Below are 26,629 nucleotides of genomic sequence, written 5' to 3'. Positions count from 1 at the left end.
GGAACACTGAAATATCCACAGAAGTATTTATTGTTATGAGTTTGCATGGTCAGGTGGAGTCCCCCAAACCTTGGGTGGCCCCCATGTGGAAACCATGGTGCCTCATTTCCAAAATGAAACATGGGTAAGCACCTGGAACCTCGCACCGCTTGGAGATTGAGGTGTTGTGCAGCTCTTTTGTAGAAGCCTGGGAGAGGGTAGAAGTAGCAACCCCTTAAAAAAAAAATAGCAGGCTATTTAAAGGTGGGGAAAAGAGCCCTGTCAGCTCTGGTTCATTGTGCTTGTGGCAAAGATTCTGCCATATGTTTCTATTAAATATAGACATTTTCTTGATTTGTACTGGATAAAATAAGCTGTCATCCTGACTGTAACTTTCTTTATTGCCTTGTCATTGTGCATTAGAGCAAGAGGTTATGGTACCCTGACAGCTAATTTGAGATGTAGATTCAACTCAGCACCAACTGAATCCCATTCTTTGATTAAGCTGCACAATCCTGTCAGACAGGAATGCAAATATTTCCTGGAGACAAGAACTGATTGTGATAATCAGATTCCCACTAGTCTGTTTACCCTTCCAGGGCCCACCTGCATATTAATTAAGCTGGTAGGCTGTAGAAATTCCATTAAATGCTTATGATTGGCTTTGCATCATATGGAGTGTCATATCTATCACAAAGACAAAAAAAAAATCTTTTTTTCTCTCCCCGTATTAAGAAAATAGTTCTCCTAGGTGTAGACTGACATCCTGAAAGGGAGGCAGGGGTTGGGTGGGCAAATGTTTTTGCAGTTAAAAAAAAACTTCTCCACCTGGTCTTCTGGAAGCAATGTCTACTCTCCACAGGCAACTAAGCTGATTAGTTATGCCCCAGCCTCCACTGGCACAAAGGAGCAATCAGATGGAATACATTCTGAAGAAACAGATTGGTATTCTGTTCTTAGAAGCCATGTCTTAGAAAGCAGGCTAAATCCCTAGCTCTGGAAAGATCAAACTTCACCTGATGATGCAGCAACAAGGCTAGTAACTATTGTGAACTTATTTGCAAAGTTGTTTAGAAGTTGCACAGGACTGAATCGGACCGTGAGCTCAACCGCATCAGAATCAAGGCTTTGTAACTCTAGCTGCTGCTCTAGGGCTGCTGGGGTGGAAAAGCTTAAAATGTACTTATTCATGAAATATGTTAAAGCTCATCAGCCTCTGATGACTTCATAGGTATCAAGCCATTTCTGAACCTTCAAACTTTTCCCATTATATGACTCAGACTCTTTAGTGCTTCTTGGCAACTTGCTTTGGTTTGTCTGCAATATTTAGGTACTCTACATATAAATGTATTCAACCCAACTCCTGACACACAAATGACACATGACTATCAATGTTTTATGAAGCACACACAGGAAGGGGCTTCTGGGAAATCTCTTGGCCTTCAAAGCTCCTTACTTACATCAGTGTCATTGGGCTGGAAGATGGTAAATGGAACCATTGACACGCAGGTCATTGCAGAACATGGAAGGGAAGTGGAAAGAGGAGACAAAATGTCCATTAGTAACTCCTTATTGAACCATTATTGACTGCCAGTGAACCAAGAGAAGGCTTCTTACACATGAATGGGTGCTGGAAACAGAGCCAGAAATGTGAGCAAGTTTCATTTCAGCACCCCTCAATCATCACTTTCTCATTCCCAGCTAAACTTTATATAGTGTATAATAATGTATAACTGCACACATGTAAGGAGGCTGATAATGCCAAGTTCTTAAACTTATTTATGACACTTCTCCCTCTGGGAATGAAGTTTTAGCCTCCATTTATTCTCAACTAGACAGTCATCTTTTGGGCTGGTGGGGGGTGGATCTAGTTCTCAGTGTGCACCTTTCCCTCAAATGTCTGTGATTATGGGATGAATGTGGTTGCTGTTGTGGTTAATTTAATTTTTCCTGCATTCACCTTAAGGGTGGGTTACAACAACCTAAAATACAACATTAAAAACAGTTTAAAATGACTTACAATCACAAAAATGGGGTGGGTCCTAAAAATATACATCTCAGGTGTCAAATGCCAGTGTAAAAAAGGGAGTTCCACAACAGGGACTGCCACAGAGAATGTCTTTTCCCAGGCTACCACCATTCCAAGCTTCTGGGGCAACGAAACTATCAAGAGGGGCCCCTCTTCCTATCTTAACACCCAATAGGATCTATAGGAAAGGAAGCAGTCTTCAGGTATTTGGGGATTTAAACACTGGTGTGGGCACGTTAAATTAAGCCCTAAAGTGAACTGGCAGCTAATGCAACCAGTAGTACAGAAAGTGCTTACAACCACAGTACTATTAGATTGTATCAACAACACCCTTTTAAATTCAGCCTTAAGAAAATAGTTTGAGGCAGAATGAATCGCCATTTAGATCGGGGTAGGCAACCTAAAGCCTGGGGGCTGGATGAAGCCCAATCACCTTCTAAATCCAGCCCACGGACGGTCTGGGAATCAGCATGCTTTTACATGAGTAGAATGTGTGCTTTTATTTAAAATGCATCTCTAGGTTATTTGTGGGGCATAGGAATTTGTTCATTTCCCCCTCCAAAATATAGTCCGGCCCCCCCATGGTGGACCGGCCCACGGCTGAAAAAGGTTGCTGACTCCTGATCTAGATTAAGCAGAGACAGCATGATGGAGTGCAGTGCACTCAGGATGGTAGAGGGGAGTCGGTAAACTTTCTGCCTAAAACCAAACAAGATTTTGAAGGGCTGAATCGGTACAAACATAATTCCACAATTAAATGTGTCAGCTGCAGTGGATTTAATGCCATGCCAGGCTTGTGGTGTTCTGTTAACATGACGTTCTGAGAACAGACTGGCAGCTGATGCAGCATTGAAGTTGTCAAAGGATTAGCAAAACGTGTCATTTAAAAACTAATCTATTGCACAAATCTGTTTAATAAACATTTTAGAAAGGATTTTGTGGAAATGTGGAAAGTAAAACATCACCATATATCACCTTCTGTTTTTGTACTATACTTCAGCATTTTTACCTGCTGTGTAGCCATCCAAAACTTACGCTGAAGAAATTCTAGTTTAATTTGCACACCCACAGCTATGGAAAAACAAACAAGGAGGTTGGGGAGAGAGAGAGAGAGAGAGAGAGAGATGTTAGGGAAAGAAACTAAATATTTCCATGCAGTCACCAGAAGAAATCGCACCATTTCCAAGTGTAAATGACAGGTAAATGCTGAGTCAGAACATAAAGTGAGAGTCAGGGGTTTAACAAGGTGATGCAAACGGAAGCATCAACTGCTGTGCTGAAGTACAGACACCTGCCTCCCACTAAACACTACCAAGATACAACAGGCTGCCAAAACACTTTCCCCTTGGGTTGCTGCAGATTATAAAAGCCATCTGATATAATCATGATTCAAAAGTGCAATATAGGAAGACTCTTAGGCTGCAAACAGAAGATACAGTAATTCTTAAAGAGAGCTGAAAGTGGCAGGAGACAGGTATTGCTTCCCAAGTTCTCTACATGTGTTTTGTTTGTTCCAAAGAAGCCTTTACTCCAAAGGCTTTTGGAAAATGTATAAAAACTCTGCAAAATCTTTTTACCAGAGGCAAAAGTACACAGTAGGAGCAGTGCTTGCATTTTCAAATTACCTTCAGTTCTTGGAGAGGGGAATCTTTCTCATCTGTTGTCTGCCTAAAGTCATCTCGTGTGTTCATGGCAGAGGTAAGATCTGAAACTGAGATCTTGGTTCACAGATAAGTCCCCTGGCCTTCATGCCACACTACCCTTGGAATCTGATGTTGGAATGCAGCTTTGAAAGCGTGAAAACCATAGAGGAAAGAGTTCTGTGCTATGCGTACATTGAACCTGGCAGCCAGCATCAGGGGCAGAGTACATCATTTTTGCTCTCGGAGCCATGGTGTCAGTGTCCTTCATGTCATGTTTCTACTGCTGGTACATCTTAGAGCATTCTTATAATAAAACGAATCTGACTGTTGTGGAATAAGGAAGGGAATTATTTCCTACAGCTGCCTTCTCCCTGAATTCCTGAACATGCACAACCAGACAAGACACAAGATTCATCTGGGTCCAAGTTGTAAAGATGTAATGGAAATAGAAAAGAAGAGACTGAATTTTTCTCTGGCATTATTGGCTCAATATTCATTGAGTTACACTGAAGAGGCAGCAGTGAGGATCTTTACAGAATAATAAAAGGCAGGTTTCAGCCTGAGTGCTAAGCAGGAGCCAGCAAAGAAACACCACAAGCCTGGCCCCATGGAAAAGAATTGAGGAGCCTGGCTAGAGGTGAGAATAACCATGAGACATACTCTCCTGTCACTTTTACAGTGCAAATCTATACATTTTTACAGCCACTTTTACAGTGCAAATCTATACATCCTGTGTTTCCTCAAAACACAGGAAGATGGAGAACTCCTTTGTACCTAATTCATCAAATTGTCCACTTAACTCAGAACTGTCTACTCTGACTAGTAGTGAATCTCCATATTCTCATGGATCAAGATTGTACCTGATCCTTATTTTTAATTGAAGTTTTTGTGTGGCAATTCTTGTAATAATACAAATAAAAGGACATTAAAATAAAAGAATAAAAGGGAGATTTAAAATACGGAAGGGGGTAGTAGGTTGAGGTGTTTTGACCATTTAAACTGGAAAGGCATCCATAGCAGTGACCAAAGGAGGAATGACCACTGAGAGGAGCACAGATAGAAGAAATACCATGGGGCATCTGCAGCAGCACAACGAGATGTCTTCATCTGCCCCAGCTGCAACAAAACACATCTCTCCCATATTGATCTCTACAGCCACAGCAGGCGATGTAAGCCTCCAATAGTTTGACTTCATCCCCAAAAGTGCACTCCTACATTGTCTTCTGAAATAGACGGATGCCAACAACAATTCTACTACTATAGATCCATCCTCAGGGATCTATCATGGCCCCAATGGGCCTTATTTCCAGGTAAATATGCACAGGACTGCAGCCTATGTCACTCCTGTGCCATTTCTCTTTTTTTGACCCAGTACTGGTGAGGTGGATTGCAAAGGTGAAAAAGGTAAGACAAAAGACAACCCAGTCTAAAATTATCAGCAGTTGCTAAGCTGGAGGGGTAGGATCTATTTATCTTTAATGGAGTGGGCTCACGTAACTCTTTCAGTAGTACAGTAAAGAAACTATCAAGTCTAAAAAAAGTAAAATAAAAATAAAACATTAACTTTAAAAATAGGCTTCAAGATGGCACAGGTATTTTGGTACAAGAAGGAGTATATTATTCACCAGCGAAATTGTAGAAACAATAGGTGCATGCAACACAGGAACAATATTCAAAACAGCAGTGCTTATTGCTGTGGAGTTGCTTGTAAAAGGAATAATTACCTACATTTCTCCAGGACCTGGTTCTAAACATTTTGAGGGCTGGGATACTGCAATCACCACTACCCTCCTCCTCCAATTTTACTAGTTCCTGAGCACTTACCCATGAAAAACCCATATTATTTGGTAAGGACCTGCAACTAATATCCCTCTGGTGCTATTTGATGGGAAAACATCATAGGCTGTAAATGAGGCTGTTTGCAGATTTGGTTTAAAAGACATTCTGCCTTTGTACACAGGGTAAATTCCCTGTTATCCCTTGAAACCATTTCAAGTGAGAACCATTTCCTTTATCACAACTAGATCATATCACTGGCCTGCAGCTTTCTTACAACTCTTTAGTGGATAATGCCAGAACAACAAACCTTAGAAGAACATGAAAGCACTAAGCATTTCATGTTTTCACCAGAAGAAATATAAATCCTGGCAGATTGTGCAAAGGGAATGAAAAACATGGCAAAGAGGGGGGCCACCAGGTGGCACATTGGAAGATGGCCGACAATAACATCTCTCCGACCCACACGAGGTAATTAAGAGGCTGCTATGGGAAGTATGCAGTCTTCCTACCCCCCCAAGGATATGGGGGGGCTGCCTTGCCAGCGGTAGTCACAATGCACCCCCCGATTTGAAAGACGGGGGTGAGGATCATTTGGCACAAGCCCTCTGTGAAGTCGGCTCTTCCTGAAGCCGTCTCCAATCAGCGCCCCGGTTTGCTTCAGCACGGAAAAATAATTGGAAATATATAATTGGAAAAGAAGCTGAAGCACATACATCAAACAAAGTTCGAGAGATAAGGCTGCTGATTAATGCATTTCTGTGATTGGAGCGACGGGAGGAGACAAATAAATCAAGCGATGAACCACCATTATGAGACTGGTACGTGCGGAGCGAAAAAAGAGGGGGGGTGGAGGAAAAAACTTTTATTTTCTTTGCCTATGTGAGTATTTATAAACCTCCACCCCAAAGAGACGAATTGTTGCCTTTTACTAATCGGAAGCAAGAATTTAAGAGCTGTGTGGAGTGAATTATTGATTGAAGAGAGGACTGGTAAATATCGGAGAGCAGAGGAAAAATTCTATGACGCAGTTTTTAATGGCGTCTTGCTAAGACAGGCTTGTCGAAGAAAAGCGAGGGGAGGAGGACCAGGGTCATTGGAATGTGAATGATGGATTGAAATGTGATAACCTGGCAGAGCCCCTTTGTGAAATACGTGGCAAGCTTGGGAAAATTAATAGGACAGACCGGGGATAAATTTTTGAAGAAGGGGAGGAATGGCGGCTGTCCTTATGAGATATGACTTTTGGACTGTGCAAAACCCACGCAGATGTTGTTTGTTTCTAAACCGCTTGTGAAGACTATCAGAGATCGCAAAGAAAGGAATATATGATAACAACAAGAAGACGAAGAAAGTAATAAAGAGACTATCTGGACAGATCTGGATAGAACTGTTTGATAAAAGCAGGAACAGAAGTGATGTTTTGATCCTCGTTCAGAGCTTGATGTATGGGTACCCCCAATAAATTTAAAAAGTTGGCTGTATAATTTGGAATTATGATTTGGAAATAATGTGATTGGATTGGCCTGCTAATAAAAATTATGTTAAAAAAAGAAAAAGAAAAACATGGCAAAGAAGAATCTGTTTTCCATCCATCCTACAGAATACACAAGTAAATCCCACTGCATTTAGTAATTAGCAGGAGGGTCAATACAATACAGTTATGTCAAAAGTGAAGATTACTAAGTAGTTAATATGCTTCATATCAACAAATGGAGAAGGTAGATAAATGGTGGGGGGACGACAGGGAAGTTTGTGTGCGAGTGGAGTGGGAGTAGGAAGCAAGCCAAAGTTCAGGGCTAGCCATGTAGTACAATCTTGTACAGCAATTTGTACTCAAGCTACCGATACCAGATATGGCACTTGTCACTGTTCGGGCTGCATGCATTTATGCATAGGGTGCATGCGTAAGAGCATAGGAAAAACCATGCTGAATCACAGTGACAAACCAAATGCCAATGAGAAACCTGCAAGCCAAAGCTGAGTGCAACAGCATTCTCCGCACCTGTGATTCCCAGCAATTGGTATTCAATGGCCTCTAACAGTAAGCTTCCCTTGGATTAAAAAGCAACTTACCATGTGGAAAGGAAGGCAGGAAGAAAGGAAGGTGTTCGAGAACACAACGAAAAGCCCCTTTCAGTACACCAAACGAGCTATATGGATCCTAACCTATATTATACTGTATTAGTTCTCTATCACTTGCAGCTTGTCCTTCAAAAACATGCAGAAATGGAAGAGACGCATCTTCTTTCCTAGTCACAATTTTATGTAATTTAAAAGGGACACATTACGTAATTTAAAAGGGTATCTCTACCCAGGTAGAAATGTTTGTGAGAGAAGCCAGATATAGAAGGCCTCAGATCAGGGATATCCTGCTAGCAGCTTGTGGGCCAGATCAATCCCCAAAAGCAGTTTGGAACTTGACAGCCCTATGTAACTTAAATGACGACATGGGGTAACCTTTGCCAAGGGTTGTAAGGAAAATGTTTTCAAAAGGTGTGAGTCTGAGAAATTGACATTTAAGCTCTCTGACTCACATTTTCTGAATTTATTTCAATAAATGCTTCAGTAAAACATCTGCCCATATGTACTTCTTGAACAGCAAGATTAACATATGAGAAACGTGGGGAGGTAGGATATGGCCTTTTCCATTGTGGCATGACAACTGTAGAACGCCTGTTCAGGGGAGATGCCAACTGTCTCCATCACTGCCCAGAATCTGTCAGGCACCAAAGGATGTGCATTTCAGTTGGCCTTTGGGGGTATATTGATTTATCTATGTAAATATAAAAGCTTGTTAGCCTAGCATCAATGCTTATGACCAATAAGGAGGGTCACCACTCCTAGATCTTTCTTTGGTGGCAGAGTAAACCAATAATTTTGGAAAGGAAGATTTCATTACATGTCCCCTAATCTGAGTAGGTTTCAGTTGGGATCTTTTGGAACATAGTAGGCTAATGGGAGCCAGTTCTTGGCACCACCTTCACAAACAATGGTTTTGTAATCTTGGACCCTATTACTGCAACCCATTTTTTCATGCCATCAGGATCTTGTCCATTGTCTCACTGGTTTCAGACTACGGGAAGGAAGGAAGGAAGGAAGGAAGGAAGGAAGGAAGGAAGGAAGGAAGGAAGTTCTGTTGTGCAGTTCCATTTCTGAGACAGAGACAGACAGAGACAGAGACAGAAAAATGGCTTCTTTGCACCATAATGGCTAAGAAAACTGGTCCCAGTTACTGTAAGTTAATTGACAATGATAACACGTACAAATCCCTCAAAATCTGAACCCATTATGCCTTCTCGAAGGACTGCAAAAATTAGTTACTTAGCCTATTCACACTGCACATAGTTAAACTTCAAAATTTGCTGCCACAAGATATAGAAATGGCCTCCAGTATGAATGGCTTTGAAAAGGGATTAGACAAATTCCTGAAGACTAAGGCTATCAATTACTACTAGACATGATGACTATGCATGACCTCCAGTATTAAAGGTATTAGACCTCTGAAGCAGTGTTCTAGTTGCTGGGGATCATGGGGAGGGGAGTACTGTTGTGCTATTGTCCTGCCTGTGGAACCACAGGTATCTGGTTGCGCACTGTGAGAACAGAGTACTGGAAGAGATAGGCCTTTGGTCTGATCCAGCACAGCTTTTCTTATGTTCTTATGGCAGTGGTAATTTAAATTTCATTGGGTGTTTTGTATTGTATTGTTACCAATCGTGAACCTTGGAATGCAGCAGGATAAAAACTGAACTTAATGAAGTCTTGCTGCAGAATGTTTTTCTAATTTTACTAAGCGTGGCAGACCCGAGACAACTGTTTGAAAATAATTTTCACTTTGTCCATGCTGCAAACTCTATTCCTTTCTACCTGGTTCAATACACTCCTGTCTTCATTATTCTGCCATGGCAGTTGGTTTGCCTAAAAAAAGAGGCATAATTTCATAAAGGAGGACCTGAGAGTAACCAGAAAGAGACCTCTTTTGATCTATTTTATCCTTTTAGTAAGTGAAAAATGTCTGCCCATCAAGTGCTTGTCATATTGTTGCTGAATGTCTAAGAGCCATTATACTTAAAAAGTAACTTCAGAACAGTCTAAAAATAATTAAAAATGGAAGTAAAGCAAATACAATCTAAAAAAAAGGAGAGGTGGTATTGGAGGGAATGCAGTTAGAGCAGATAGGATGAAGGGTAATTCTTGCTGGACTAAGCTTTGGGGAGGGAAATCGAGGACAGAGGAAAGATGTTTGACAGAAATGAAAATTTGCAGGAAACAAAAAAGGACATAATATGAAAGATTTCATAGAGGTAGCTGAGCAGGTCCTCCTGGACTGATACCCAATCTACACATTATGCAGACTGAGGTGACTGACTAGGGATGGAGGAATTATAGCAGGGTGTTTGTACAGGAATCGTATTTCTTCATATTGTGTCGCTCAGCTCTCAGTCTCATCCTTATCCAGGGATGCTGGGGATTGAACCCAGAGCCTTTTGCATCCAAACAGATGCTCTACCACTGAGCTATGACCCTTCCACCATAGGCTACTCTTTCTGCCAAGCTGTTGTAGCTGCTAGCTCTTTATCCAGAGTCAAGTTTCAGTCCATCTTGGAGACAAACTATATTTTCTCCTTTCTGCTTTCCAGGTTGCCAAAGAGCCTGGGTGCTGCCTTCCACTCTGGCCCCTTAACCCCCTACTCTGTGCCTATTCCAAACCCTATTGAAAAACTAGCAGGCAGGCAGCCAACTCCTTCACTTTTCACTGTGTTTTTTATTGTGCACAATTAGTCTCCTTTCTTCCCCATACCTCCTGCTGCTTCATAACAAGGGGAAGAAAGGAAGGAGGATGCTTAAATCCCTCCTGATTATCTGCTCCTGCTTCTCAAAAAGGGGTGAAGGGAGTTCAAGCAATACAAAAGCACCTGCTGTTTCCCAAGGAGAAGATGAGGATAATTCTGAGCTTTCAAGCTCCTGACAGACTCTAAGACTGTAGATGTTTTGAGAGTAGATTCTGCTTGCTTGTCTGGGTCGGCTCCTTCTCACTGGGTGAGCCTGTGTGTCTGAATGTGCATGCATGCTACCCCCCCTCTCTCACTCTCTCTCTCTCTCTCTCTGTGTGTGTGTGCACTGCTGCTGTCATCACAGATGTACCCCCAGCTGTCACTCCACCCTGCTCCATCTCTTCCTCTCTCTTTCTCTCTCCTCCCCACTTGGCGCTTTCTCGATTATTCAGCTGACTGCCGTCCCTATTGCACACAGCTATCTCCCCTTTGCTCTACTGCTGCACTTCCGATGGTTCCAGAGTCTTGGCATCATGCAGGGCGAAGGGGGATGATGCCGAGCGGCGCTTTACGAGCGCTTGCCTGCCTGCCTGCACATCGCTTGCACAGAAACGTTGGGATACCCACAACAGGGTTTGGCAACTCTAAAGAGACTCCATCCCAGCCAGCAGAGAACTGTAAGTAGCGGATCTTGTCTCTGTGGTACCATCTGACCGCTGGGAAAATTGCTTCCACTTGTCTGCCCTTTGCCATTCTGTCCAGAGGGTATTCACTGATTTAGAGAGGGATTTACGAGGCTGATGGATCAATCTCCCTCACTTTCTGTGTGCATGAAAAGGCAATTCTGAGGGAGAACACAAATGACCAAAGCCACGGGCCAGTCATTTGATTGACAGAGTGGCAGGTGATGATGAGTCCAGTGCAGATAGTTGTGGGTAATCAAAGTCAGATGCAGAGGGCTGGAAGAAATAGTGCCTGCCAGCCAGTGATAAGGCATAACGCTTCCTCAGTGGCAAAGATAGTTATAGCCTCAGAGAATAGGCACCGTGAGGGTCAGTAGTTTGGATCGCCGTTGCTTATTCCTACCCATCCCCCTGAATACTGGATCTTCTTGCATTCCCATCAAGAACAATTTCATATGGAAATTTGCCCAGAAATAGAGGGGTGGAGGGAGGAGAGAAGTACCACTTTAACTAGTGACAGTTTTATAGGCACAATTTCTAGACTGAGTTGCTTCTTTAAAAGAAAGAAAGAAAGCTGGGCAAAACAAAGATACGGAGAAGGAATACGAAGGAAGAAAAAACGAGTATGTTTGTGGACTAAGAGCTTGTCCATAGAAAGTTCAGATGCCAGCAAAGAAGATTTTAATGTGATAAGGCACTTTCTCTTGGATTTGTTTTTTTGTGCCCCTGTTCTACTGATGCACCGCATGAGAATCATGCTACAAAACATGAACCAAGAGATGCCATGCTGCAAGAGGAGCCAAAAATAGTTGTCTCATCCCTTCCCCCCCTCCCACTGCTGCCCTGGAGGCTGGTCCCGGAGATCAGTGAACCTTTGTGAAGGTGTCATGCTGGTGGAAGCAGGGGGAGGAAAAGGGCACAGGCTACCTTTTTGTAGTTTTTGATACATAGGAAGGATTTACTCAGAAGAAAGCAGGAGGCACTGAGAGGAAAAGCAGGGAGAAAAAGGGGGGAGGGCTTTCTAATCATTTCCTCTGTGTGTGTCCGCCTGTGTGTGTGTGTGCGCGCGCAAACAAGATCAGAGAAATGTGTGTGCTGAATGAGACAGAGCGCACACATGCATCTCTTATTCACAGCAGCCTGCCACAATGCATCCATTTCATTGCCTGTCTTTATTTATTTTAAAATTAAAGTAGGAATTGTTTGGACCTCAGCTGATTTCTAGACCTACTTACCATGCAGCGTATGGAAATGTTGTTCTATGGTATTGCAATTTGGCATAATAATAATAATAATAATAATAATAATAATAATGATGATGTTTTAGACCCTCACCCACTGAGAGCCTCATTCTTTCTATCTATCTATCTGTCTATCTGTCTGTCTATCTATCTATCTATCTATCTATCTATCTATCTATCTATCTACCAATCAGAACAACCCTGTTAGGTAGGCCAGTATTATGATAGCCATGTTATGTGAGGTGGACGATAAGGTTAAGAGATAGTGGCCTCTTTTAATGGGCTCATATTTCAGATTGAAACGGGGGTTTCCATATTACCCTCTTCACCACCAGTAAAAGGCTGGAAAGTCAGTAGTAGGTGGAGCCAGAGCCAATTAATTCTAGTTTTGTCTCCATCTTTCTCTCTGCTGAGTTTATCGAGGGCAACACTGAGATTAAGGAGGAGGCAGCCAATAGGAAATGCTACCCACTGGATTGGTTTTAAGTAAAAAGGCAAGTGGTTGAGGGCAGACTAAGGTTGGTGGGGCACTACCCTGTTTGCCACAAGGGACAAGTCCCTCCATTGTTTACCATGCCACCTTTCAAAAATCTGGATCTGAACTTTCCCCATACTTTGAGAGAGTTCTGGTAACGGGTTCTGTCCCGTTTTAGTCATAAATCTAGTCGCAAACAGGATCAGTATATCTTACCCTCAAATAATGCTCTGCAACTTGTGAATTTCAGGGGAAAAAAACTTAGGAGTTGGTTCAAAGCTGGGGAAGCAGGGACAGATGCTGTCCAAGGTGCTGTTATACAATAGAAAGGGGGATACTTTGCACACTATAGAACACATGGACAGATTTGTCACAAAGGTCAGAAAACTAGGGCCTCCTCCTCTTTTGTCAGCTGAGGTCATTCCAGAAGCAGAGACCACTTTGCTCTGAAGCTTTGCTGCTAGGGTCCATTTTGTAAGACTGGATTGTTCTGCAACTGCCGAGAATGAACCATGTTTGCTAGTGGATTATTTCAAGTGAGTGAAGGGCCCGAGGGAATTGTATCCCAGATTGACATTATTGCAGACACTATAAGCAGTCACCATTCTACCCAAGGCAGTTAAAATAAATCCAGATAAAGGATCTGCATGGAGGAAAGCCCAAACAATTTTGTTGTCTCCTAGTAGCATACACTTGCTTTCCCTCTGAAAACTGCCTGCCTACTAGTGCACTGAATTAGGATTTATGATTCCTTAATAATAAGATGTCTCCCTTTCAATATTTCAAACCTCCATTAAGTTATTTTCTAAGCCTTCTGCAGCACTCAGATACTGTGGTAGGAGGTGTGAACATGTCAAAACTCAAACATGGAATGGTGGGTGATGTCTAGATGAAAGCATATGGTATATGATGACAGTACTGAGGGAAGAGAGGAAGTCAGTTATCACATGTGTGAAGATGTAATAACCACATCAGCACCAAGCAGCCCCTCTGTTCCCCGAAGGCATAACATAAATGAGGCCCTCTTTTGCTTATTTTGGTACCAGGGTGCAAATTCTTTTCCTGGGTACAATTTGTCCTGCTACAGTCTCTCCACTGGAGCCACAGTCCTAAATTGCCCTCAGTAGCACCCACCAGAAACTTAGTGATGAAGAAATAACTCCACCTGCAGCCATTTACAGCAAAATCCTACGCATGTTTACTCAGAAGTAGTTGAGTTCCCAAGTAAGTGTGTACAGGATTGCAGCCTAAGTCTCTTAAAAGTAGACAAATCCTTCAGGACTGGCAAACTGGGAGCATCCACAAGCATTTTATATACTTCAATCTTGTGGAGTCTCAAAATATGAGACCTGGATACCTTGGCCAGTTTACAAAGCATTAGGAATATAGGATACTGCCTTACATTGAGTCTAACCATTGGGTCCATCTAGCAAAGCACTGTCTGCACTGACTGGCAGTAGTTCTCCAGCATTTCAGGCAGGGAGCTCCCGCAACAATATGTAGAGATGCTGGGAGTTGAACCCAGGAGTATTTTCCATGCAAATCATGCACCACTGAGTCATGGCACTTCCCCTGAAGGCATGGGCTGTGAGGAAAGAGGAGCCATTCTGATGAGCCATATGGCAGCATTTCAAAGCACTTCCCACTTCCCTGATGGTCTCTTAATTGTCCTTCTGAAGCAGTTGGCTTTAGTGTGTATCACATGGGTTCTGCACGGGCATCTCAAGGAACACTCTGGGGGGTTAGAATGTCCCCTGTGGAACCTGCTGGAGATGCTTAAGGCTTCTTCCGAGTTGTGGCATGCAGTGTGCTTATACCACAGCGGTAAATCAAGTGAAGCAAATTCATGAAGCTAATTGAGGCAGAAAGAGGAATAAGCAAAAGTCCTTTTCAGAGTTCAGTATAAATATAGTGCAATTTAAGGAGGAGGGTGAGCCTTCCTCTGGGAACTTTGCTAGCAGCTGTAAATGCAGATTTAAAAAACCCCTTAGGAATGAAAAGTGGCTGCCATATTATTGTTGACATCTTTTGCTATTCCGTATCTTGATGTCTGTGGTGATGACTTTATGCGCAAAAGCCCCCACAAAACACAGAGGCAGCTATCCAGTTTCTAACAGACTTCAAGTCTGAAGTGTGGCCCTTCACTATTCGCTCACTCTTCCCAAACCGCCTTTCTCCTTGGCTGGCAAAATGGCTCACAGCTTTTCATATGATGATAACTCTGATCAGATGGGGGACAGGAAAAGTGAGGCCAATTGGACTAGGGTGAAGCATACTGGAATTAAGGATTGATAAACTAGAAAGCTTTCAAAGTGTCAAGATTCTCATTGTTCTGCTCCCAGGAATGAAAGTGACATATGTAAGAAAGAACCATTTGGGCCTTTTTCTCTTGTAATTTTTGGTAGGAAAAAAATTGTACAGCTGCCCCTCAAATATGCAGAAGCCATGTATCCTTTTAATGATGCATTTCTGCTTACAGGGATATTTAAATTGCAACTCTGTCATTGGAAAATGTTATGTTTAACACACACCCCTGCTAGCACACTCACCAGATTTATGAATGCTTTGTAGAACACAACTGTTTCCCAGCCACTGCACCAGTATCTGCACCATTTTAGAGTGTTTAATTATCAAGAATTTAATTGCTCCCACATGGCCTCACTCAAATGTGTGAGCTTTTATCTCTTTTTCAAAAAGGTGAATACCAGCTCCTTCCTCATAGCCCTACCATTTTGTGGCCATTTGCTTTAAAAAATTGATTATATTTATTTTCGTGGGAGGTTGATGCTATCTTTCTCCAGTGCTGTGATTCTATGTTGACTGAGATTCCCTTCCTTCCCTCCCCCAAAATCTTCCTGGCAGCAAGTCTTCCGACCATGCATGATGTAGGATTAGTGACTAGCACTTTGGCATCATGATGTTTATGCATATACTGAGGACAATTTTGTTTAAGAAAGCTTTATGTGACCCAATCACTTATCAAACATTAAGTTTAGATCTGTAGAAATTGTTGTATTGCTTTTAGACTTTGTAGGAATTGTTGTATTGCTTTAGAGTTTATGGAAATGGTTTTTTTATAGAACTTGCAGGTTTTGTATGTGTTGCATTTCATTTTTATCTTGTTGTATGCCACTTTGATGACTTCAGGCTGTGAAGCAGTTCATGAAGTTGTAAAATAAATAAATACTGTAAATCTAATACACATTTCGGAAAGTTGTTTGTTTGTATCTGGACACCTGTCAAGATATCACAACCAAATTTTGCATGGTAGTTCCTGAGACCAAGGAGAAGGTTTTCTTCTATGTTTGGATACATTTGGATCAAGATGTCAGACTGAATTTTTCAGAACTGCATTATTTTAACCACCAGTTTAAGAACAGCTATGATTGTTTGCTTTCTTGGAGTTCCCAAGGTACAAGATATGAGGTTGCAGGTAATAAAGAATGGCCTATCACATGACTGTTTCAGGGTAGGGGCTAGTGATAATACAGCAGTATGGAAAAACTCTAAAGGTTTTAGTGGTCTATTGCATCATGCTTTGTGCTGTTTTAAACCAGCATAAACAATAGGCTGTACACATCAACAGTTTTCTTGTGATTGCACAGCATGGGTTCTGTAGTCTAAAGGCATATAAGTGCTTTGCTTGGGAGAATGAAAACGGATTGGTGTGAAAAAACTAAAATGTCACAATAATTGTTTGTTTGGTGCAAGAAAGTGGTCAAAATATTTCAAGAATCCATGTAAATAGACGCGAGAAATTTGAAAGAATATGGATATATTTAATGCTTTTTTGTTTAAGGATAAGTGGATTCCTCATAAGTACTATGTCATATTTCAGAATGGCTGCCCAAGTTTCAAATCAGAATTCAGAAGCAATGCAGTAAGAATATTTGTTGGGAATGGGGGTTGGAAGTCTTGTTTTTCCCAAGGCTCATATTGGGTCACCACCACTTTCTGATTCATATTCCCTTTCTTGCTGTGATGACTTATGGTACATAATAAATATTCATTTGTTCTCTGATTTAAAAACCACACTTTCATATCTACTACAGAAAGGGTCCACACATAGCCACATGCCATTTCTACTCCTATCTATGCCATCTCATTCTGCCATCTATGCCTTTCTGTTCTGCACAGCAGTCAGTGTTCTTTATGTATTGCACCGCACACTGGAGATATGCTAGCATGAAATGCCACATGCATAAAGGGAACAGGTTATATGAAGCTTTTCTGACTCTGGAATTGCTTGGCCCCCTGTATGATTTAATAAGAACAGGCAGGTGTTGTCATGGAAATCTGCTTATTTGCCTCCAAGCTCAGACACAGTGCCAGAAGTCGCAGCAGGAGTTTTCTAAACAACAAATGTGCCACAGGGCAAAGGTGTGGTCTAGTAGACTGAACACCAGGCAACAAAAATGAAGAGATAAAGTATTTTAATCTAAAATCTTATATCAAAGTTGAAGCCTAGATTTAGGCACTGCTTGAACCGCCTCTCCCTTTTCTCACACTGCTCCTTCTTTAAATCTGTCCTTGTCTTCATGAACAATAAGTGTACTCCTGATGTACATTTGAAGACCAATTTCCTGCAATGCACCCCGTGGCAGACCTACCACCACTATCTGGATGCAGTCTCAGTGTGGCAGGTGTAGCATGCCTTGTCAAAGGAACCCAAAATTCCAATCCCCAGGGGGTTGGACTAGATGACCCTTGGTGTACCTTCCAATCCTACAATTTCTGTACTCCCACACACAAAGGTAGCTATGTTACTTACACAGTTACTTAAAGAAAATTTTTGAATTGCAGCTAGTGCAAGTCCTATAAGCTGGGGTCATATTACTTTTTATATTCTATGCAGTCAAGAGCAAAAGACTGTGATAAATAAATGTTGAATTGTAGCAATACAAGTGAGACTGAAATTTTCATCCATTGCAACTTTTCAGCACTTGTCAGTTCTAACATTCCCACTCAGTTTTGGGAGCTGAAAAAAATTCTGCAAAGTCATGGAGTAAGATGGGCTGAAGTCATGGCACAGAAATCTCCCTGTCTTCCCCTACTCCACCTCAGACATCCAGCCAAAAAACAGAACATCGTATTTTAAACACTTGTTGGTCCCAAAAAATGTTTCATCTCACTTGCTTTACATTGCTCAAATAATTTTATCTAAAATAGAAGAAAGCACCAGTAAATGGTAGACCGTTACTTTCAGAGTTCCTGAGGCTTATTTCTTCTCATAGGTGTCATAATCTAAAAGCCACAATTAAAAGTCATTTCACCACATTCTTCCTATTCCCCCCCACTCCGTTTTTGTTACACATAGCATTAAACTAAAGAAAAGCCTCTTAGCATTTGCAGAGCTGAGAATTTAGTACAATTATGTGGGGAAATGATATAACCAGAGCTAGGGTTCCCAAGCGACAGCCCTTTCTCCTAACTGCAACGTGCAATGCCACCTCATCCCCCAAAGGAAGAAATGTGGGAAGGAATTGCATGTGTTCAAAGTCTCCCAAATAAATTCATGGGCAAATATAGAGTGTGTGCTGTGCAAAGAAAGCTGATCTCTCCATCACTTCTGCTGACCTCAGAATGGACACAAACCTTCTGTCAAGGGGCTAAACAAGGGGGGATTAAATCCCTGAGCCACTACTGACTACACGATTAACCTCTGCAGAAAATTAAAGTGCCTATGGAGAAGACCTTTTCCTCTGCAGCTGAGAGAGACAAAAATTGGGATTTGGATTAAAATTGGCAAGGCTGGTGATAAGCTGCCACCCACATGCAACTGTTCCTGGCTAGAACTGAAAACGGTTTCTCCAATCTCATATGGAATCCCTCACCCTGATTCACATTGGGTATTATTTTTTTCTCCATATTAGGGATGGAGAGAATTGTATTTCTCTGCACTGAACAGGAAGGCAAGCAGTAACTTGTCCAACTCAGCTGCCTCTGTTCTACTAAACAATATATACATGTGCTCTATGCTAGCGCTTAGAATTAGTGCTGTCCTGTTACTCTGGGTTTCAGTCACAACAGAATCTGTTATTCCCAATCTGACTCACCCACCATCTATCACAGCACACTGGATTAGTCCTTTTTGCCCTGGTAAATGCTTCTTTATCACAATTACTCTTCAGGAGCTGTGATGGCCACCATTTTGAAAAAGCCTGGGAATCTCTGGAATCGGAATCCCTTTATCTTGAAAGAGTTTCAGATGACAAACAGTTGTAACCAGCCTTTTATATGCCATGGGGAGTACGTTTCAGCAGGCTACTTCTTGGAGACAGTTTAGATAACAGTGGAAGAAGGGGATGCCTCCAGACTGACACTATTGTGGACTGGGATTTAAACGCATACCGGGAACTTTAGGCTTGTTGTATTAAAGTGATTAAGCCGTTCTGTTGCCCTAGTGCAAGAAATCCACTTTTAAAAAAGAATGCACTGAAATGTAGAGTGAACAAATTATTAATAGGAAGATGTATAAACACTGCGTAAAGAAATGATGATGAATGCAGGATGAAGGCTCATTGTCACACACTGTTCTCAAGAACAAATAAGAATAAAAGGTCAATAAAGACAGGTTATAATCTAATTTCCATGCAAGCTTTGTACAAGCAAATCAAGATGAAAACTCAATAAACAAGTAACCTGGAGGAGCTCAGAGTGAAACAAGAAGACTTCAAATGGACACTGATTTTCAACCTAAGTCTGGAAGACTCTCAAGACTCCACATTGCAACTGATCTGACTTATTTTTCTGATCTTAGATACCTCCAACATTTCCTCATCACTGTTCTGGTTGGGTTTCAAGGAGGGAATGACAAGTCTTGAATGGCAAGATTTTGTAAATCAGTAGTAAGGCACTGTGGGAAGGATTAGTGCCATTTCTGTTGTCTTTTTGGCACCAACTGAAGTCTTTCCTCTTTCGACAAACCTTTTAAGTGGAAATCTTTCCTGGTCTCCATCTGCATTGGAATTGCTTTTAGGTATTTTTAGACATTTGAACTGTTTTATCACCTCAGTGTTTCTCACCATGGGCTCCTCTGGGAAGAAGGGTAGGATATAAATTAATTTTTAAAACAAACAATAGAGAGAGGGAAGCAGACACAAAAAACACCAGCTGCCCTCTCTTGCCCCAGGTGGTCTGTTTATAGTTTGCTTGGTTTTGAGTGTATTGCTTTTAATGTATTAATTGCAATTCATTAATATTTTGAGCCATTCTGAGGACTTCACTAAAGCACGATCAATAATCCACCCAGTCAGTTACTCAGTTATTCAATAATCCATATGATGACCATGGAATTGCAATTGCTTAGGGAGAGTTAAATATTGGAGGTGTCAGGCTGAACACTCATAGCAGAGGCCCTAAAAATTAATTGCCATGTCAAATCTTAAATCATTTGCATTCTACTTTCCACTTCTTTAAACCTGACCCTTAATGCCAAAGGGTTATAGAGTGGCACAAACCAAGAGTTAATACGCAATCATATGTTCCACAACTGAGAGCTGGCGCTAAAAAAGTCTCAGAGTGAGCTCTGGCTCAAATTATGGCATGAACTTAGATGTAATTTTTAGAAGACTGTAGAAATGCTTGATATGGTGAGGATTGTCATTTCTAATTAAATGCCTTAGCGCAATGGTTTACTGAGCTAATGATGATGTTCATGCTTAACATGAGCATATGGACTGCTAATTCAAAGGTAGAACGGATCAGAAACTTCCCTCCTTCAAGCATTCCCCTGGGAGCGGAACTGGGAATGCAACTCACAACAAACAGTTTCTCTGGCAGATTCTGCATCTTCATTCATTTGGAAGAACATCTGGGAATGACTTATAGCTTTGTTGAAAGCATCACAAGAGATTTTTCCATGGATTCTGGCTAGTTCATAGGTAGGTTTTGCCATCACACTCACCAACGGTGTTGTCACCTGCATGGCACTGCCAGTGTCAGCACAATGCTCCTAGGGGGGCCCAACTGATGGTGGGAAAGGGGAGGGGAGGCATGGTGGACTCTTCCAGGACGTGTGGACTCTTGCAGCTGCTCAAGTATACTGGGTGCTTTACACTGGGCCTGATCTCATCACTGGCTTGTTGCTTGAGTATTGCCAACAGCACTGATATAGTGCATTAAAGTGCTTCAGCTATATTTCCCCAGCAGTCTTTACAATAACCCTGTAAGGTAAACCAGTACTGTTATCCACATATTACAAATAAGGGCTGAGAAAACGGTGCCTTACTTAAGGCCACCTAGAGAGTTTGAGGCTGAGGTGAGTTTTGAACTAGGGACTTCCTGGCTTGGAGCTCATATTAAGTGGCCCATTTCCAAAAATAGGAAGATAACATTTATTTATTTAAAAGTCTAGTCTCCTTTCCAGTGCCTCAGTCTTGGGACACTTAACAATTTAATGAGCATTAATACACTTTGTTTAGGGATAATTTTTTAAGAGTAGCCTGGTTTTATAAGAATGCTTATTAGTTATAAATTGCCTCAAGCCTGAGGGACAGGAAAGGAAGCTAGACATTAAAGCTTATCAGTTTTTATTTAAATACCTATTAGCTTTAAATTGTAAACTGCCCAAAGCCTGAGGGACAAGTGAGGAGGCTGGACATAATAAACCTTAAATAGTCCCCCCAAATAGCTCATATTAAGCAATACTAGTGGGTACTATATCATGTTGCTTTGCCTGTTCATGAGATATTACACCTCTCATTGTAACAGGTTAGGGTAAGACCACATGAATCAAATGGCCTTGCCCAGAAACAAGGTAATCCAGTGGCGTAGCGTGGGTTGTCAGCACCCGGGGCAAGGCAAGTAATTTGCGCCCCCTAACCCTGGATTTGCGCCCCCTAACCCTATCCCTAACCCTAACCCCCAGATGTTGCGCCCGGTGCGGCTGGCCCCCCCTGCACCCCCCACGCTACGCCACTGAGGTAATCAAAGTATTTCAGTGATGCTTTTCAAAATACAAGCCAAGCAGCAACTTCACAGAGCCCAGTATTATGGAAAACAAATTCTGCATTAGTACTAGAACTGTCACAGCGACAGCTACGCTTCCCCAGCAAGCAACCGATGCAACTAAGCCAGGCCTGCACAACTTATGATCCACCATGCCAAATGGAACCCACCATTAATGTATCCTTTAATGCGAAATGATGTACTTAGGGTTGCTGCACCCCAGCCACCCAAATTTGGAAAGCCTAACTTGCACATTATGCAAACTGCTAGCTAATTATGCAAATCTAGCACATTCACTTAGCATTTTCCTCTAATAGTTGTGCATTTGCTCCTGGCACATACCGCAAAAACTGGGGAAGTTGGCTCATGCCATGAAAGAGTGGTCTTTCTCATTTGTTCTGCCTCCATTTCCTTTCTGAGTCTGAGAGCCCAACAAATTCTGCTGGGGACAGACATGACAGGCTTGTGCGTCCTACTGTCCCCTGCTTCTGCTGCTTCAACAGTACATGCACCTGCTCCTCAGTCATGCAAAAGGAGAAAATGTGACCATTTTAGCTTATTCACTGCCCTCTTAAACCATGACCCTTCTGCAGTTATGCACCAAAAACAAAGCCATCTCTCTTTAGGAACCATCCAGACTTCCTTTTGTGCCATATTTCTAAGCACAGGTCCACTTTTTAAAGCTCTATGTCAGAGCGTGTGTTTTTTTTTGGGGGGGGAGCACTTTCCCTGTAAAAACCTACTCTTTACTGCTAAATCAGAACAAACAGCAACCCACAGGTAACCTGAATTGCAGCAATCTACAGATAACCTGAATTGCCTTTTGTTCTGATTCAGCGTTAAATGGCAAGTTTTCCTGGGAAAAGCAATGGGTCGGGGGGGGGGGAGTGCTCAGATATGAAGCTTTAAAGAGAAAACCTGTACCTAGAAAGTGTGGGGCAAAAACTAAGTGTGGATGAGCCCTGTGTTTGTAAAGCATAGCCTTGGTCAGGAGGAAATCTGATGGCTTCATAATTAGCAGAGTAAAATGTTGGTAATAATTGCATACACCTGTAGTACAGAGTAACAGATTTCAGCCAGCCTTCAAAATAATTACAAACCAGATACTTTGACTTGGATTTTAAAATGAACTTTGTACCTCTTTTCTAGTTGTCCATCCATATCCCAATCATTCCACCAATTGTGCCGCATGCAACACATCCCACAAGCTCCAGCAGAGAAACATATATCATACAAGCAAGAGACGTGTGAATCTTACCCTATCACAAAGGTTTTAAAGCATCCTTGGCCATATTCTTTAGACTGGACCACAATATAAAATACTGCACGGGTCAATGGGGACGGGGACCAGACTATATTACTTATTTCCACACACTTGAAACATTGAAAGTGTAGCACATAAATCTGGAAGGGGCATGGAGAAGCCTACCACATTGGACTGATTCCTTGTAGGAAATTTTGGCCCACAAGGACACCACCACCTGTTGAACAGTCCCACCTTTCTGAACCAAAATCTCTATCTTCCCCAACTTGGTGCCCTCCATGTGTTCTGGACTACAACACGCATCAGCCTCAATCAGTACAGTCAATGGTCAGAGATGTAGAAAGGGATACTGAGTAGTTTTAATTATGGGAATATATTGCTACTCTAGGAGAATTTTATTTCAAATCACATTGTTTTCCACCATGATTCAGCTCTGCTTCCCCACTGGTCAATTGATGTCTATCACAACAGTAACAACAACTACAACAACAACTTATTATTTATGCCCAACCCATCTGGCTGGGTTTCCCCAGCCACTCTAGGCAGCTCCCAACAGAATATTATTAATAAACAACAACAACAAAACATCAAACATTTAAAACTTCCCTAAACAGTAGTTTCCCCTTGCTGGCTGCAAGGCAGGAGAGAACATTATTCTTATTAAACAATTGGACAGAATGCTATCTGCACATTTCCTCCTCTTTGGAATGACAAGGATATGTTATATTTAAAAAATGAGAGAGAGGGCTCTAGACAAGCTGATGTCCTAAACTAGCACCAGGTAGCACACATAGAATCTAGAAAAAACAAAGCCAATATGCAGGCTACACTGCTATTCTAAATGCAGTGTCATGTGACAACATGACGTTCTACTGCTTCAATTGAATATTTTACAACTTCTAATGGAAGTAGGAAATAAGTAACCATAAAACAAGGAATCACTGAAATCAAACATTTTAAGATTAAAAGACAGATTATCATTTTTGGCCGCATTTGTCAGGGCAGACCTCTAACTGCAGCATAGACAAATTTATTCATAAGTCACTCGACAAGAGTGGGTTATTATTTTTTAGCTAGGCATTATGTTTTAACATTTTTGTTATGTGACCACAATGGTTTGGTCTGGGCATCCTAAAAAAACACTCTCCTCTAGATTACTGCCCACCACAGTGATAACCCTAAGATGAAAAACAGACCCCACTTTTAATGTGTGCATATCTAATACAATATTGTTATGTTCATCATATCTATCAAGACTGCATTTTCTCTCTTTCACCTTCTCTTTCTCCATCTTTCTCTACCTCTCTCTTTCTTATCTCCAAAAGAGGTGCTTAATACACCTGGCATGTCCCATCTTTGCTCAGGCAGGGTCTCCAGCTGGACCATGATCCAATAATCGAATACCAATGCTTAGACACAGTTAATGCTGTTGGGCAGTTGCCAATGGCCTGAGCCCTCAGGACGACTGTTTACCTAGCCACTGACTAAAAATGCTGTCTATAGCCACTTGAACTCAACACTCCTCTGAGTGGCTTCATTTTAATTTCCCCACAATGTCTCTGAAGCCCTGACATAACATTGCTCCAGAGTTGAGGTGGATAAAGCCTGGTTCTTTGTCAGTGTCAGTTTTGCCATTCTATTCCATCATGTTTCCACCTCAATCTGTAATTCTTTAAAACCTCTTTAAAATGTGTATTGTTTTTAATGTCTATTTTTCCCCAAGATACATTTTTGTGTGTATTTTACCCTAAAATATTCCTTTTTACATCGAAAGATTTATTTTTAATACATTTATTGGTATGTTTTTGAACCAAGAATTCTATTGCAAACTTCAGAGAAGTTTGAAAATGTCTGTATATGCATGGGAGGAGGAAAGAGAAAGAGAGAGAGAGAGAGAATATGACTGGGAGATAATCTCCTTAAAGCATCCTCTATCATTTGCCAACTCTTCAGCAGAATTCTTAAAAGGCTACAGCAACTGAGAAAGACTTTAGTGTCACTGATGTGTGTGAATAAGCTCTCAAGCACTCTGTGATATTGGCATATGTTTCAGTCCTTATGAGCTACATTCCTCTAGTCTAACATACATACACTCGGCACCCTTGACAAATTCCGTTTACTGCTGTAATTCTGGAGGCTAATATAATGCCACTTTGAACACAGAGCTCCTGGTTATCTGGTTATCTTTTGTTGTTTCTGTTGGCATCTGTCAGTCTCAAGAGACAATGGAGTATGTCACTGGAAGTGAAGTCAAATTGCTGTGGTAGCAGCAGCTAAGTGACCTCCCTGAGGTGCAAGCCTGGGCAATGTGTATGATGGCCCTGGACCCACCTCTTGGCCTCGCTGATGTGGTCCAAAGGCAATCAGAGCAATACGTTTGGCACCAGATAGGCTGCAGGAGATGCCATAAGTTGTACAAGGTGCCACCCAACTGTCTTAGGGACTCCACTCTGGATTTGTGTAGGGTTTACTCCTCAGCTTTTTCTTCTCCTAAAGATATCCCACAAGACAGAAGCCACCTTTTTGACAGTTGGACCCACTATTGGTCTTGTCCACTCAAACTGCTGGAAGCTGTCTTTGCATGCAGGGGGAGTCCCTAACTCACCAAGGGTTTGAGACCCATCAGCTACCCTTACCTGGTTTAGCCAGCCAGTCAAAGCGATTTCCCGAGGTGTGGCTGCTGTTGCACATTGACAGCTTCTAGGAGCTACAGGTGAAAGATGAGTGCAAGAGTGGCTATGTTTCATGCCTGTTTTATCTATGAGGCATTATTCATTTTGTGTTACACACCCACGTGTGTGTGTGTGTGTGTGTGTGTGTGTGTGTGTGTGTGTATCAAACTGGCTTGCGCTTCCAGCTTGTGTGTAAATCCCTGAAGGTTTATAGGCTCACTGGATCAGACAATGGGAGAGATTTACCCAATGGAGATACTGCAAGGGCACAAAAGGTTAAAAACTGTAAAATATTTTAAATATGTTTATTTTTAATAATTGAAAATGGAACACTAACACAGAGAACAAAGTTTACTTGCAAAACCAGAGGCAGTAGAGGTCAGCAACGTAACTGAGAATGATCGATGACTCTAGGAATTCATGAAGGACACAAATGTGAACAGTTATTAGCTAGGGTGCCCACAGCAGCCAACCTAACATTTTGAATATCTCTAATATCTAAAATTGTTGAGACTGAGTGGAGTTGACTTTTTAATACACTTGGCAGCCAAAATTCAAATATGCTGTGCTAAGACAAACCACAGGTCAAAGTGATCTGACCATTTTTATATTCAGGAAAGAGGAATCCAGAGAGAGAGTCCAGAGACTAGATATGATGAAGCACAGAAACTAGAATAAGTGAAGATTATGATATCAGTGTTGACAAATATAGACATTACATTGTACTGATAGAAATATGTGGAGGAAAGTTTATGCATGTGTTATAAACACATATGTTTGCAAACAGGCATGGATTATATAGAGAGCCTGCTGACATGCACACATTGAAAGCACATTTTGTAAAGGATAATACGATTAAGATAATGAAAAACCTATCTCAATTGCTAACATGAATCTTCATGAGGGTTTAAAATGCATATTAGGACAGCAGATCTATTTGTTTAAACCCAGGGCTCCACCCCACTCCACTACTGGGCTCCACACACACCTATGCCCACACAGATAAATCTAAGCCGAGTTGCCTGGTTCATTTACTCAGAAATAAATCCCATTTCTTTTAAGGGAGGGTACTTCTACATAAGATGTTTATGATTTCAGTCTTGCGCTGTACCTAACTTTTTCCAGATTGATACCCTGTGT

At 41.7% G+C, this 26,629-nt stretch overlaps 2 protein-coding genes across 2 annotated transcripts in view; one reads left to right on the top strand and one right to left on the bottom strand.

Moving 5' to 3' along the window:
* Window positions 1–26,629, bottom strand: part of CACNA2D4 (calcium voltage-gated channel auxiliary subunit alpha2delta 4) — a 163,595-nt gene that overhangs the window by 30,129 nt on the left and 106,837 nt on the right. Inside the window, 2 exon segments of the mRNA XM_081879036.1 lie at window positions 1,440–1,454; window positions 3,018–3,079. Coding sequence (XP_081735162.1) covers window positions 1,440–1,454; window positions 3,018–3,079 — 77 coding nt within the window.
* LRTM2 (leucine rich repeats and transmembrane domains 2) overlaps window positions 10,605–26,629 on the top strand; it is a 29,274-nt gene continuing 13,249 nt past the window's right edge. Inside the window, exon 1 of the mRNA XM_081878985.1 lies at window positions 10,605–10,882. The gene's annotated coding sequence lies outside the window, so the exon portion shown is untranslated. The remainder of the gene's footprint in view (window positions 10,883–26,629) is intronic.

This window comes from Podarcis erhardii (genome assembly GCF_964252035.2).
Source record: "Podarcis erhardii genome assembly, chromosome: 10".
Taxonomy (NCBI): domain Eukaryota; kingdom Metazoa; phylum Chordata; class Lepidosauria; order Squamata; family Lacertidae; genus Podarcis; species Podarcis erhardii.
Note: the sequence above shows the minus strand (reverse complement) of the source record. Positions and strands in the feature narration are given on the sequence as shown.